Source organism: Microtus ochrogaster, chromosome 21 (genome assembly GCF_000317375.1).
Source record: "Microtus ochrogaster isolate Prairie Vole_2 chromosome 21, MicOch1.0, whole genome shotgun sequence".
Taxonomy (NCBI): Eukaryota; Metazoa; Chordata; class Mammalia; order Rodentia; family Cricetidae; genus Microtus; species Microtus ochrogaster.
Genome location: NC_022022.1, coordinates 16,206,655 through 16,223,060, shown reverse-complemented (window position 1 = coordinate 16,223,060; position 16,406 = coordinate 16,206,655). Strand labels below are relative to the sequence as shown.

The 16,406-nt window shown below is 39.8% G+C and overlaps 1 protein-coding gene across 2 annotated transcripts in view; it reads right to left on the bottom strand.

Moving 5' to 3' along the window:
- The window catches only part of Dpyd (dihydropyrimidine dehydrogenase), a 763,700-nt gene that overhangs the window by 257,404 nt on the left and 489,890 nt on the right, over positions 1 to 16,406 (bottom strand). For both annotated transcript variants that reach the window (XM_005357199.2, XM_013350051.1), the window contains exon 15: positions 7,670 to 7,738. In XM_005357199.2, the coding sequence (XP_005357256.1) occupies positions 7,670 to 7,738 (69 nt within the window). The remainder of the gene's footprint in view (positions 1 to 7,669; positions 7,739 to 16,406) is intronic.

Here is a 16,406-nt window from a genome sequence, read left to right as displayed (position 1 = left end):
TTTAAAATGTAGAGAACAGTTCAGAATACTTGGAACATCTTTAAATTTGTGGAATGTTTACTGGGAAATATTTTAAATACTTTTTAGGGGCTGGGAAGATGGCTCAGTGGGTGTGGTGATTTGAAAGTTAATAGTCCAAACAGAGAGGCACTATAAGGAGGTGTGGTCTTGTTGGAGTTGTGCTGTTATTGGAGGATGTACGTCACTGTGGAGGTGGGCTTTGAGGTCTCATATATGCTCAAGGTACAGCCCAATGTCTCAGTTCACCTCTTGTTGCCTGCCTTTCAAGATGGAGGACTCTCAGCTTCAGTACTATGTCCTGCATGTTGCCATGTCCCCACCATGATGATAATGGGCTAAACCTCTATAATTGTAATCCACTTCATTAAATGTTTTCCTTTATAAGAGTTGCTATGATCATGGTGTCTCTTCATAGCAATAGAAACTCCAGCTAAAGCAGCGGGTAAGAATATTGCTGTTCAAGCATGAGAACCGGGGTTTGAATTCAGCATGGAAGGTAAATTCTGGTAAGGCTTTGTGTGTCTGTCACCCTATTGTTGGGAGAGGACAGAGATGGGCATCCTTAGAGGAACTTTCCAGCTAATGAAAGACCCTGCCTTAAAGGAATAGAAGATGACACATGATTTCCCTTCTGGCCTTTGCATGAAAAAATGGCAACTACACTCACATGCATAACACCACACACACACACACACACACACACACACACACACACACACACACACACACCTTTTAAAATTGAATACAGTAACTCAAGGGTTATAGGACACATATATTAAATTTGCCAAGTTTTTCATTATCTACCCACTTCTAGAATCTAACAGTAAGTTTGCAGTTAGAGGCTTGAATAGAATTCAAAAATAATATCACATATGTATTGCCTCACAGAAAGGCCTTTATTAAAAAAAATTGACTATTTACTAAACATACCAGGTTGTTCTTTAAGGCAAAAGCTGTTTCCTCAATATTTCTCCTTACTTCCTAATTGTTTTCTTCTGTTTCACAAATTTCAAGAGTGATCATAACAAACTGAATTCTAGTTATTTCTCAGCTGATTTTCTTGCCCATCTTCGTTCATTAGTGCACCTGCATTCTCTTCTGTGCATTTGTGAAGGTCCATTTGATCATTTCCCGTGTTTTCAAACATGGACACATTATGCGGCTTTGCTACCATAACCCAATTTGGAAATGCTTCCTATTACATAACAATGACTGTAAATCATGCTGTTTTCTTCCTGCTGGCTTTCAGTGAGTATAGAAAGGGCCCAGCCTACTGGCTTCTGAATTTGGCTGTAAAGGATTGGGGCAGTTTTAGGTGAGTCAGTAAGCCTTCGTAGTCTGCAAATGGGTAAGTCTAAAGTGCCAGGAATGTGATCTATCCCCAATTCATGCCATATGGGCATCATCCACTTAATTTAGATTGGGCATTGGAACTGTATATGGCAGTACAATAATACTTTCTGTAGTTATTTGGGGTATTTCCTTTAGACTGATTTACTTAAAAATTGGTAGCAAATCACTGTCACTTTAGATTAACACATCTTTAGGGGCACTTTACACATATTTATATTATGCATATGTCTTTGCAAACTGACAGTTAACCACTGTGGTAGGCGATGACAGCTAAGGCTAATTGAGTACATTCCATATGCAAGGGTATTTTACTAACCCTTTTGTTTTTATCTTACTTTGGCTCTCAAACAACTCCAAAAGCTAAGAGATATCATCATGCCCATTTTATGGTTGATAAACCAAACATAAAAGAGTCAAATGACCCATCGCAAAGCATCTTGAAAGTAGATCCTCTGACCTATCCAGTGATTTTTATCAATGGGTGAATTATTATCAACTTGTTAGGAATCGTTTGTTCCTTAAGTAAAACACAAATACCACATCTTGTCTTTCATTTTCAGCGTCCAGACTTCACACAGCTATGTAAAATCATGTGTATATGTGATGTAAAAGTAGATACAAAGTTTATAAAAGAGTGAAGAGGACTCTCAGGAGCAGGGAGGCAAATAAGAAGAGGGAGGGAGGGAGGGAGGAGGAAAACAAGAGCAAAACACATTATAGACGTGCATGCAATTCCCTTATAAATCCAGTATAGAAACTGGAAATGCATCAATCAAGAGCCACTTAGAACACCTCCTGGAGATAGCGATGTCACCACTGAGGAAGTCATGGAAAGCATTTCTTGTGCATCAGAGAATGTGTAGTGACAAAGCCGGGACTTGAATGTTCTGGGGGGCTTTCCTGTTTGTTGATTCTGTTTCCATTCACATCCCAGTGTGTACACACGTAGTGTGTCAGTCATGGATGTGAGGCTGTCTAGTAGACACACGTGGAGACACAAAGAGAAAGAAGCCATTTTTTCCCCACCTAGGAGTGCTGCACTGGGCTAAGAAAACATCATCTTTCAGCATCCTTATGGCTTCAGAAGGCTGTTCAAATAACAATTCGTAAACACCTATAACATAGTCTTATCTGAGAATAATTATTTAAATTTCCCAGATAACATACATGTGTATCTATTACCAAAATATACCTAAGAGAGGTCTTGGAATAAATATTTAGGCCTTAAAAATTGCAATGAGGCTGCGTTGGGTGACACCCAGGGCCTGAGGAATTTCATTTTACCTCTGAATATTTCTGTCACAGGGCTTAACCATCTTCAAGGGAGTCTATTTCCAAACAGCCACAGCCATTCAAAAAAAAAAAAAGTCTTAATTGCTGAGTTAGCATGAAATGTTAAAGAAAGTGGAACTGGGCTAACATTGGTGAGTCATCCAACTCCTGTTAGTCACAAAGATTTTAATGACTTAACCCAAGATACACCTATCTTACTTAAAAAGGACTGTGGAAAAAAAAAGACAAAGGGGGCAGGGGCAAGGGAAAACATTCACGACTGGAGGAATAGCTAAACTCCATATTAGAAATGTGTTAGAGATGTTCTCTGCTAAGATTTAAGACCTGCTCCATAAGAGAAAACATGCCTGGGGCTGCGAACCTAGCCCCAGACCCACGGCTGGAGAGGCCCTAAGCCTCAATCATGGAGTCACTACTATTAGTCGGCTTAATGGACATAATATATAACTGTTCCCTAAATTTGGATTTCTCTACCACAGTGCAGCTCTCAGATCTTATCAGAGAAGTTTCTTTGTGAAGTGGACACTGGCTCACTCAGAAACTCTCTACTGGACAAAGAGGAGGGGATGTGTGCCTATGGAGTGCTCAGCCACAATCAGGATGTTTGTATCGCAGCCCCTCTTCAAGGCTCAGTGGACATTAAGAAAGAGGGGGCAAAAGGAGTGTGAGAGGGGGATCATAATAAAACAGCATCTCCTGGACAGCCCAGTGCAGCAGCGCTCATAAACCTGCAGAAGCTGTGGTTGCCTGTGCAAGATTAGGACAGCCGACTTTCCAGCACAGGCTGGGAAGAGTTCTCGATCTCCCACTCTAACTGAGCATCTCTGGACAGTTGTCGGAAGGAAGGAGAATGAAGTCTCTCTCTCTCCCCTCTCCCCTCTCCCCTCTCCCCTCCCCCCCCCCTCTCTCTCTCTCTCCCTCCCTCTCTCTCTCTCTCTCTCTCTCTCTCCCACCCCCCCCCTCTCTCTCTCTCATGTGGTTGGTTCTTTGTAGACTAACCATACTTCAGTAGATGGCCTTATGCACAGGAGTATATGGGCAGCACAAAGTAATACAACACCCACACACTGAGACAATGGGGATGTTCTATTGGGAATTCACCAAGGCCAGCTGGCCTGGGTCTGAAAAAGCCTGGGATAAAACCTGACTTGCTGAACATAGCGGACACTGAGGACTACTGAGAACTCAAGAACAATGGCAATGGGTTTTTGATCCTACTGCACATACTGGCTTTGGAGGAGCCTAGGCAGTTTGGATGCTCACCTTACTAAACCTGGATGGAGGTGGGCGGTCCTTGAACTTCCCACAGGCCAGGAAACCCTGTTTGCTCTTTGAGCTGATGAGGGAGAGGGACTTGATAGGGGGAGGGGGAGGGAAATGGGAGGTGGTGGCAGGGAGGAGGCAGAAATCCTTAATAAATAAATGAATTAAAAAAAGCAATTAATAAAAGCCCAAACCATGTGTAGGAAGAGGAAATGATATCAGTGGGAGCCAAAAGTGTAGAAAGTCAATGGAAAATACCTGGTGGGGGTTAGGTTAAGGACAGCACATGTAAGACCTAAAGGTCAAGTTGAGAATTTGCTGTCAGCTAAAGAGATGGCTCAGTTGGTAAAGTGCAGGCAACAGAAGATGGAGGACCTGAGTTTGATACCCACAATGCAAGTGCATCTACAATGCTGGTTATCTACAATCCCAGCACTGGTCACTGGGCAGACATTCTGAACAGTCCAGTGGGTTCCAGGTTCAGCAGGAGACGGTGCCTCCAAAGGTAACATGGAGAACAATTGAGAAGTCCACCTATGGCCTCCACATTCACATACACACATGTGTACTGGCATTATATTTATATCTTAATAAATAAAACTGGCCTGAGGATCAGAAAAAGCAAACCAGTCACACTGGCCAGCCTTACAGACCAGGCAGTAGCTACAATGACACACACCTTTAATCCCAATAGTCACACTAATATGCCATAGAAACCAGGTGGTAGTGGTGCAAACCCTCAACCCCAGAACTAGAGAGGATTATACAGTGGGAAGAGACAACTCTCAGTCTGAGACTCATTCTGAGATTTCTGGAGGTAGGAACTCCGTTTCCGGACTGAGGTCAAGGCAAGAGCCAGTGACTGGATGCTTTGCTTTTCTGGTTTTCAGGTTGAACCCCAATATCTGAGTTTTTATTAATTGCGCTTCACATACACAAATACACTTAAATATATATAAACACACCCAATATTTTGAACTCATAAAAGCTATTGACATCTGGGTCAATAGTTATTGTAGTTAAGCTTTGCTGGGAGAGTGGCTACCTTACCCACAAGGAGTCTGTATACTTCCTCACCTCTGATGGTTTTGCTCACCTCCCAGACACACACTCTCAAAGCCCTAGTCCCCATTGTTGTCAGCATAATTACTGTGCTAGAGCCCACAGTCTTCTTTTATATGAAACCCAGGAATACTCATAGCTTGCATTGCCCCTGTTCAAACAAGAGCTCAGAGAGCTCTGGTCTTCATTCCAGTTCTGGGTTTGGATGAACGCCATGATGTCTGACTGCCCAGAGGGGTCCAGCACATATTCAACAGTCTTATAAGATTTCACCAACAGAAACTGGAGGAAAGAAGGATCAGCCCTTTGTTTCCTCTTCTCTAAGTTCTGTGGGAGGAAGGATGATCTCTAGTGCTCTCCTTGGTCTGCTCTGTTTCCACGGGAAGCTTTTGCTGGCTCTCTAATGCACCTTTCTATATTCACTTTCCCTCCTACTCTAGTTCATCTTGTCCACACTGTTACTGCTCAGGGGTTGCATCCTTCAATATGCCACATCTAGCCACTTGCTACCCTTAAAAGTGTTGGCACAGTAGTGTAGTATGCGATTCCTGATGCCACTCACAGGAATTATCCCTGTTAGATGGTAGAGTAACTTTGGATGGAAAATATTTTCGATTTATTTTATTGTGAATTTTTCCATTGTTAAAAATATATGTTTTGAAGAGTGGGTTCATAAAAACAAAAGTAGTGTTTGGTTCTCTTTTCCCTTTTAAATACAGTTATTATGTATATGAGTATGGGCACGCATGGACATGCCACAGTGTGTGGAGATCAAAGAACAAACTGATAGAAAGTCTGTTCCTTCCTTGCACCATGTAGGTCATCAAGATTGGTGGCAAACACCTGTACCCAAGGAACTACCTTGCAGACCTAAAGTAACTCATTCAAAAGAATAACTCACTGAAAAGAAAGATAAAAAAAAATCAGGCAGTGGTGGTGTACACCTTTAATCCCAGCACTTGAAGGGAGAGACAGGCAAATCTCTGTGAGTTTGAGGCCAGCCTGGTCTACAGAGGGAGTTCCAGGACAGGTTCCCAAGCTACAGAGATTTAAAAAAAAAAAAGCAATATGATCAAGAAGACACCGTGAAGTTGGGAAGGTGACATGAAAGGGGTCTCAGAGAGGATCCTAAGTTGGAGGGAGGTGAATATAATCTAAATAATTGTATAAATGCATAAAATTATCAAAGAATGAGTAAAACATTATATTAAAATGGTATTGGGTATGTATAGCATGCAGTGTGATGGAATCCTGCTGATCGCTGCTGCCCTGCTACCTCCATGGGGATGCAAAGGCCTATGAGTATTCTCTTCATGTTAAACCTAGGATAGCCTAACGTTACAGGAAGCGTGTTGGTTTCATTGACAGTATGTATAACTTTTCCTTCTTGACATGTATATGACTCTCCTATGGAGATATGACAGATTGTTCTGACTTGATAGAAAGCAGACTCTTTTCTCTTGTCTCTGGCAAACAGTATTGAGAGAACAAGAATAAATAAAAGAGAAATTAAAGAAGAAGATGGAAAGTGATAATTTGCTAATATGCTCATAATTACAGCCTTTTGGCTTTTGTAAGTAAACTCTCCCACTTAAAAATTAATGTCCATTACTGAAGGAAATAATTTTTAAAAGTATTTTATTCTTTCAGAAAAGCAGAGAAGCACGCAGCATGATAAAGCCATTTATCATAGTCAGCTTAAAATTGGCAAAGCTCATGCCAAGCACGGGCTCTGTGGAAGATTTCATGGTCAATTAGGTAAATACATGTATAAAATGGACCCAGCACAGAAGATCACGAAGCCAATTACAGATCATGTTTAATTTCACCCCCTAAGTCCCAGAAGCAATTTTTCCCTTCACAGTTTTAAAAATATCCAAGTAAAATGTACAATCAACATATCTGAACACTATGGAGAACATGATGATATTTTGTAATGTCAGGTCAATTACTTCAAAAGTCTTCCTAGGTTCAGTCTTCAGCGTGGCTGAGAGCTTCTCACGACCTCCAGCCAGGAGGGTCTCACCCAGGTTGCCTGACAGAATGACGGACATAAGTGTATTTCTTTAAGGGTATATTTTTCTATTTGGAATACAAACCCTAGGCCCATGGTTAGTGTCTGCATTTGCGTAAGGCTCAGTTTATACTGAGGCATGCGGGCCGACGAGTGTGCCATTCAGCTGCATTCCGTCCAAGCACTTTGCTTTCTACATTCCGGCATTCAAACGAGAACAGTATTAAATGAACCTTTTATATTTTAAATATTCAAGACTTTTATATTCAGAATCTCTCCTCTTACTGTCAAACTAGTTTGCCTAAAGGCAAGGTAAGATCAAGTTAGACTCTCAGAGGTAGAATTAAATTTTATCATGGCATCCATCATAATATGCTGTTTGCTTAATATGCAAATGGAGAGTCTGTGGATTCATAGAATAAAGGGAATTTGGTACCCTGTGAAATCCAAGGGACTGCTTTTATAGAATAGATTCCTCTTACATTTACATTTCCATCATCTAAATGAAAACACATAGTAAACAATTTATAATAAAAATGCTTTAACTTACATTTTCTATTCAATTTTACTTCTACTGTATTATTTCTTGTGGCAGCTCTTTACTTAAAACTAATAAAAATGGGAGCAGGGAATAGAATAAATATAAACTGCGGAAGTTTTTACCTCAGCCATTTTGGAGAGTTCCATCCAGTCATTTTTGTTGTAACTGCACATGATGCTGGCGATCAGGATCTTTACAGAGAAAGAGAGAACATGCGGTCAGGCGGCGTCCCTGCTCTGCACATCCACTAGCATATATGTACACACACTTACAACGACAAGCTGCATTATAAAAATTAGTTTTCAATCTGCTGGAAGAGAAATAGCACCAGAAAAGACAGCATGCCACAGTAAATCACCAGATAATATGTGTGACAGCCTTCTCAATCACTGTCAATGGGCACTGGAGCAGGTGTCTTAACATGTATGTCCATGTCCATGCAGCCATGTGTGAGTGTTCACATGTGTACTGTGCACATGTATGGAAGCATGCATGCACATGTGTGTAGGTGCAGGATTATGGGGCAACTTGTGGAGGTTAGATAACCTTCGGTGGATTCCTCGGTGGCAATACCCCATTTTTTTTCTCTCTGTGTTTGAGATAATATTTTTTTCACTAGGACAGCAATTTAACTGGTTTGGCTGGGCAGTGAGTACCAGGGATTCTCTTGTCTCTACTTCTGGGACGCTGAGGTAAGAAGTACAAGCTACCACTCCTAGGACCTCATGTCCTTTCTAGGTACTGAACTCTGGTGTTTAGGTTTGTGTGGCAAGCACTTCACTAGCCGAACAATACCCCAGTGCCAATTTCCTTAACTTCACTGAGTCACAGTATTCTCACTTCTCAAACATAGATTACAATATTGATTTTGTCAGGTCAGAAAGTAACAGTGGGAATTACATAACATCATCTATAAATGTGTGCAAATTTCTAACATGCTGCTGAAATGCATATTACCATAATTATCAGCAAAGTAAGAAAGATTTCAAGGTATGGGAAAGAAAAATATAATGTTCCCTTCAATAATAACATATAACATTATAGTTAATACAATTTCATATATTTCTTGGGAACTGCAGTTTTAAATTATATTAAATGACTTTACACTGCATTGAATTTCAGCATGCCTATGATTTAAGCCTTATGTTAATCCATCAGTAGAATATACACAGTAGTAGTAGTCACCAGGGTCTACTCCAAGGGCCGGATGCCTAGGTTGGAATCCTGATTCTACCATCTTTGCTTGCTACCTTGAATGATGGCACTAGAACAATTATAAAAATAATTCAAACAGTTCTTTTCTTGGGTCATCTCGCCCACCTAGTAGAATCAAGCTTTTCCTGATAACAATGCAAGTAACTAACAAGCAGCCCAGGACTTAATGGTGGTTGTGACTTACATAACCCCAGCCCACTAGATTTCTGTTATTTGGTAGAGAGATGGACCTAATTGCCGGTTTAAGTCAGATTTGCCTTCTTTTTTAATAGGAATGGAGACGAATTAGAGATTTATCTAGGTGAATAAACATTAGTACAAATTTCCTCAGCAACCCTGAACTTCAATTATAGTACATAACTTTCTCATAGTTTCTAACATGTCTCGTCAGTCCAGTACTTATCTTCCATTCATATTGGAGGGTGCACTTGTTACCGTCCAGTCATATTGGACAGCTTGCTTCTTTAGATGTATTGTACATTGTATATCTTAATATATCCTACTTAAGTTTATAAGTAGACTCTTTTCAATATCCTTTTTAGTACTTGAAGTTTCTATTGCATCATTATCATAGAGAGTATTGTCCTAGACATGGAGAGCCACAGTATTATTAACTAGAGGTTGGATGTAGCCCAAGTGAGCTTCTCACTGGTATGAGGGTAGCTGACTATAGGTGGGATCTGTACGTTCTTCTTTTTGGGCAGGTTTTAATTGCCTTCTAAGTAGCCATTAAAATTTTCTATCTTCTTGTCCACTAAGGATTGAAAGTACCCTGGGCTGGGAAAATCACAGCGATTTGTTGGTTACACTCGTCATCCACGTCCTACCACAAAAGTCATAAAGTACTGTTACTGGTCCCTAAACTCGAGAGTAGATGTGTTGAGAGTGGCTAGTGACCACTGATCTCTCTTCTTTTACCCACCTCCTGGTTCTCCTTTCATTGACTTTACCAGTACAGGTGGAGTGTACAGAGGAAAGTGAGAAAGGGGACATAACCAAGAACAGAAGAAAGTCCTGCTGCAGACACCTGCCAGACCAGGGCCCCACGAATGTGTCTGCATGCAAGCACTTATAAATATTGCTCTTCCAATGAATGTCATACTTTGACTTTAAACAACTGATGTCTATAACACAAATATCATCCTGTTTGAAACAATCCGATGAGCAGTATCTTTTTCACTGTGAAGTAAAAAGAAAACCTAACTTCATAAATGATTTAAAAGCAGGGTTATTAGGGCTGGCCTATCTGGGTTAATAGAGTGCTAACTTAGCATGGGTAGAGCCCTGGATTCAGATTCATAAAGCATCATAATTAGTTTAAACATTCTAAGTATTTGTATCTAAAGCCAAATATCTTTCCAAGCCATGCTTGTAAAGGTATGGTACTTCACAGATACCACAGTGGCTGCAAAATTATCTAAACTTTCATTAAAACAGACCCGTGGTTTCCAGAATTAAGCTAAAAGGTATTCACTCTAAAAGGAGATAGAGCATAATTTAATCTTTCTCTGATGATTAAAAAGTCCTTTAGTGTTTTGCTTGACTCAGTTTTTTAATCAAGTAAAAGAGGACAGGCTATTTTGCTTCCTATGAGAAAAGTGAACTGATGGATATTGCATATGATGAAGAATCATGCCACGCTACCAGAAATGAATATTCACTGAGACATATTCCTAATCAAAGTTTCACTTAATTTAAGCCATTCCCAGAGCTCTTTTTTTGTAGTTCATATTTTAAAACATTATTGAATGAGGTGATACATAACAATCAAACACTACACAATATTTGGACTTGGTGTCTACCCTGTATTCTATGAGAAACACTCTGGTAGGAATTTTTGCCTGTGCCAAACAAGCCACGAACACACAAATTCACTTCCTACTGTGGCAACTGCTAAATAAGACAGTAGTCTAGGGAATAAGACATAGTCTTTCTTCATTCAACATTCAACCAATCTTTTCCAAGTCTGTACTGTATGCCACTAATTGCTCTTACTTGGAAGTGACACTGAACAGGTAAAAGGTCCTTGTCACCCTAAGTAAAAAATGCATCCCTTCAGCAACTGCCAGGTCAGGATTATTGTGATGAAGGCAATAAAAGAAGAAAATGTGGCAGAATCATGGGGTGGGCACAGTCACAACAGATAGGCATTCTTCACAAGCTCTTTGCATTGAGAACAGAACGATGAGAAGACTCCTTACTCTGAAGGAAGGAACACAGAGTGGAATTTGGCCTTCTGAACAGAGAAAAGTACATGCACAAACTGAGGGTGATGAATGTAGAATGTTCAAAAGACCAAAGGTCCAAAAAGCTTGCAAGACAGGGCAAGACTAGCATGAATAAAAATGAGAGAAGCAGCTAATAGCTGTCCCTCTAGATAGCCTGACCCCTGAGGGAGTTTTAGAGTCCATGGAATGCCATCAAAAAGTTAGGTATGGTGATAAAACAATCTGGCTTACTTTTTCCAAATACGTTTCTGACATCTTCATAAGGAAGCAGATAAGGGTACTAGATATGAAGGGAGAAAGTGCAGTTTAAGACATATGGTATCCACAGAAATGAAGAGACGCGAGCTAGATCCTACATGGCAGGCGAGTGTTTAGATTCATGGGGACCAAGAGCAAGGGCAACATTCAGGATGAATCCTAGACTATTATTTTGAACTCTGAATTTGAGAATGTAAAATATTTACAAACATACAGTAAGCCTAACAGGGATAAGGGTGAGAAAATACAGAATTCAGTTTTGATATGGTCCACGTGAGGTGTCAGGTAGTAGTGAAGTAACTGATGTGTCCTTGGTACATTTGCTGATCACTCCACTAAAGAGGCTAAAGATAAAATTACAAAATAAGGAGACTTTAACAAATAATAGCATTTAAGTCAACTGGAAAGGTGATTAGAAAACTAAATAAAAAGTATATAAAAATGCAGGCCCACCCTTGTACCACAAGAGAATGTGGATTCATGAGGGAGGGATTTCTCCAGAGTCCAAGGTGTGAAGGTGTGATTAATTGTAAAGAATTCTGCTGAGAGTTTATGGTATAAAACAGTTTGCGATTGTAACATTCCACCCTTCAGGGAAGCTCCTTGAGCAGGAAGGTAATTCAAAAAGGTCGCAGGATATCCCTGAAACTGACCAGATTCATTAGGCCCCTCCCCACTAGAGTAGGCAATAATAAAAAAGTAAGCAATCTGAGTGTCCCTGTGAGACAAATTATTGAGTATCCCTGTCAGACAAAGAAGCTAAACTGTTAAGACTCTCCCTCAAACAAGCTAACCTGCAAAGAAGGCTGAGATCAGACCAGCTGCTTGAAGAAGCAGAATCCAGTAGTTTCCTAGAAGAGCTTAGATCAACTGAGTCATCTGGAGAAGACATTCTTCAACCTGTTAAGCTGCCTATAGGATGTACAGTGTGCTCCAGGTTCCCGGAATTTGTAAATTGCCTCCCTGCTGGGGTGGTACTGGTGATGTAACTGTCTCTTAGTAATTTCTGCTCCTGTAAGTATCTCCTCGCCCATATTCCTCTATGTAATTAATACCAATAAAACTCATTGGACTTAGGTGGCATCCATGTTCCCTATTTGGAGTGAGTGAGCATGTATGTAGTGTCTCCCCAGATAAAGTTTTGTCATACAACAACAAAACAAAAGAGAAGTGTCTACTGAGTTTGACAACATAGAGATCTCTGGTCCCCTTTTCAAGATGGTTGTCACTGAAGCAGCAAGGTTGACTCAGACTGGCACAGGCTGAGGGAATAGAATTTGAAGACATAAGAAGGGAGATATATGTAGAGCTCAATAAAAATCAATAAAAAAGAAGGGAGATATAAAATCTCCCTCAGAGCTTTGATGAGATAGTTTAAGTTTCAGTTCCTGGTTCTTTGATAAAATATTCTCACAACTTAAGGGAGAAAGGGTTTATTGAGCTCAGGATTCCAGATTGCAATTTTCATTGCAAGAAACTCAAGAAGTCAAGACCTCAGAGCAGCTAGTCACATTCACACGAAAATAGAGAGCAATGAATGCATGCGTACATATATTGAACATATTCTCATTTATATTCACTCTGTGTTGACTGAGGTTTCTGTCCTATCTGATCCCTGTCCTGCCCGGTTCCAAATCACACAGAGGTCCACATTAATTATAAACTGATTGGCCCGGTAGCTCAGGCTTCTTATTAGTTAATTCTTTTTTTTTTTTTTAAAGATTTATTTATTTATTATGTATACAACATTCTGCCTTGATGTATGCCCGCACGCCAGAGGAGGGCGCCAGATCTCAGTACAGATGGTTGTGAGCCACCATGTGGTTGCTGGGAATTGAACTCAAGACCTCTGGAAGAGCAGCCAGTGCTCCCAACCTCTGAGCCATCTCTCCAGCCCTAGTTAATTCTTATAACATATATCAGCCCATAATTCTTGTCTGTGTTAGCCATGTGCCTTGGTAGCCATTTTCAGCTAGGCAGTCATATCTTGCATCCTCTGTGTCTGGGTAACAACTGCAGACTTAGCTTCCCTCTTTCCAGAATTCTTGTTGCCACGGCCCACCTATATTTCCTGCCTGGCTACTGGCCAATCAGCATTTTATTAAAAAAAATAATACAAGGGACAGGATAAAAAACCATTGTCCCACAGCATCTCTGCTTCTCTCTTTCAGTCATTCTAGGGTCGAGCAGATGAAACACTGCCACCCCAAGAATAAGTCTTCTCACTTCAATCAACTCAATTAAGAAATTCCTCACAGGCATGCCCACAGGCCCACCTAATCTAGTCAAGTATTTGTTCTTGACTTTAGATTGCGTCAGTTCGACTCGTTATCAAAGAGAGTTAACAGAGGTATGAAGAGGGAAATGCAAGACTGTAGGAAGTCCAGCGTGAGTCTCTTTTAGTAATCTGCATTTTACTATGTTTTTCCATTGGTGGGATGATATGGGAGAAAGTATGAAGATGGTAAGAGGCAATGACTAATCAAGAGCAGCTGGGAAACAATGTCCTTGCATAGGGGCAGGGCATCCTATTCATTTTAACAAGGCAGGAAGGAAGAGAGCAAAAAATAGCTGTGATAGGTTAATAGATTTGTTGAGAAAGGTGAAATAATTCTTGTTGCTACATTTTCTTTAGGAAATACGTAAGGTCTCTTGATGAGAGTAAATAGAAAGGGGGCAGGAGTTCAGAATTATGAGGGCAAGATAAAAAGTAAAATAAACATCTAAGAAAATAACAGTGCAAACCTACCAGATGATGGTACAATTACAACGCCTCAAAGGGAAAACCGATAATATTTTGGGAAAGAAAGAATAACTAGTAAAAATGAAAGTACAAGATGATTTACAAAATCAGGACACAGATTATATGGCTGAATACAAAATACAAGTTTTATAGATTGCCTTGGAGTCATGGTAAATTTTACCAAAACTCTTCTCAGTTCATGGGTCATTAAAATTTGATGTGATTCATGAAAGAACTATCTCTACTGAATTATGCTTTGTAGACAATGCTTTTAAACTGGAATGTTTGTGCTAGGTATGGTAGTGGTTGCCTGTAATTTTTGGCACTCAGAAGCCCGAGGCAAAAGGATCACGGTTTTAGGATAGTCTATGTGTGTTAGTTAGGGTTTCTATTGCTATGAAAAGACACTATGACCTTTACAACTTATAAAAAAAAAGTGATTAATTGTGGTCAGTTTACAGTTTTAGAGGTGTAGTCCATTATCATCACGGTGTGAAGTATGGCTGAGCACAGGCAGATATAGTGCTGGAGAAGGAGCAGAAAGTTCTAGATCTGGATCAGCTGTCACCAGGAAGAAAGAGAGACACTAGGATTGGCTTGCATATTAGAAACCTCAAAGCCTAGCCTCAGTGACACACTTCCTCCAACAAGGCCACACCTACTCCCAAAAGGCCACACGTCCTCATAGTGCTACTCCTTATGAGCCTATAGGGGCCACTTTTATTCTGACCACTACACTAGGCTACAGTCATAGACTTTGGCTCAAGGAAAAAAATGTCCACCACATTGAAATTAGATTTTCCGTAGTTCTGAGTTTCCTCTTAGCTCATAAATGTAACCCAAGAAAGTATATACTTGTTGTGCAAATATTTAATTCTCATAAATTATTAAAATTCTAAACCATTCTAAAATGCCAGCTATAACAATTTATCAGAATGATTTTGCATACTTTTCTCCCTGAAAATAGCACAAAGATTAAAAACTATGTGTGTGAGCACTTACTCACCAAAAAAGAGCTGTTAGATTACCTCAATTGCCATCGTTTATAGTTCAAAGTTAAGAATAGAAATTAGTGGTCAATTATTTTCAACTTGATTATCCCACATACTTATGGGATAAATACAATAATTTTTGTTTAAATGCCACTTAACCAAATAACAGTAAAGTTTATTTCATAGAAATCAAGGTGAAGAACAGACTAAAATTTTCATTTGGTCATGAACAGGCTCTCTTGTCCGATTTCCAGTTGACTTTAACTTTATGTTTGAAACACAATGTCAGTAATGCTTTTGTATTCCACAACTATACTGTGAGCTACATTGGAAATCCAGCCAAAGGTTCAGCTTCAAGACAGAGTAAGTTTTTTTAGTAGGTAAAAAGTTCAAAGTGACAGAGGTGAGCATCTGTAAATTACAGGTAGCAAAGTTAGACTTCGTCAAGCCATTTAACCAAAGCATTCCCAACACCACTGGGATTACATTGAGTAGGGGAGGCCAGAATGGCACAGATGATATTAAAGACATGGAAGCTAGAAAACGACATTTATTAAATATTAACTGATGTACACATTCAAACTCTAAGTGTACTTTCTGTCTTAGGACAAGTATGATTAGAGTGAAATTGGTACGGTTTTCCTGGAAGGCAACACCGAATATTTAAAACCTCTTATATTATATTTCTTTCACTTTTTATTTAGTGATCATCCATAAAAACAATATCCATATAAGCTATCTTTATTTTTTATTAGGTTGTCTTTAAAATTGTCTTAAAGTCACCTGGGGATCCACAACTGGTTTCTGGATACAATTATTTCTAACACAGAAAAGTGATATTTGAAGTTAAAGAAGGTTGACCTGTTATTGCATGCCTGTAATCCCAGCCAACAGGCAGGGGAAGAAAGACAGAAAGAGCTCAGCAGTTTGGGAGCAGCCTGGTCTATAAGCCAAATTACAGGCTGGTCAAAATTAAATAGAAAGATTGACTCAACAAACAAAAGCAGTAAAGAATAAAGTTAAACAATGACATAATTTCTATTTTAAAAAAGAAAAAAAATCAGCAATGGTCTCTATCAAAAAAAAAAAAAAAGCCCACCATTGCAGATTCTAGAAATGTCCCTGTACTAGTTACTTTTTATGTCAACATGTTACAACTAGAGTCAGCAGTTGAAGAATTATTTCTATCAAATTGGCCTGTGGATAAAACTTTAAAAAGTTATTTCAATTGATGACTGAAGTGTGAGTGTCCATCCCATTGTGGGTGGCACCTTCCCTAGGCAGGTGGTCCCGGGTTGTATAAGAAAACTGTCAAAGAGGGGGGAGAAGAGCAAGCCACTGATCAGTGCTCCTCCACAGACCCTGATTCAGCTCCATCTCTGGCCTGCTGCCCTGAGTTTCTGCTCAGACTTCTCTAAGGGAT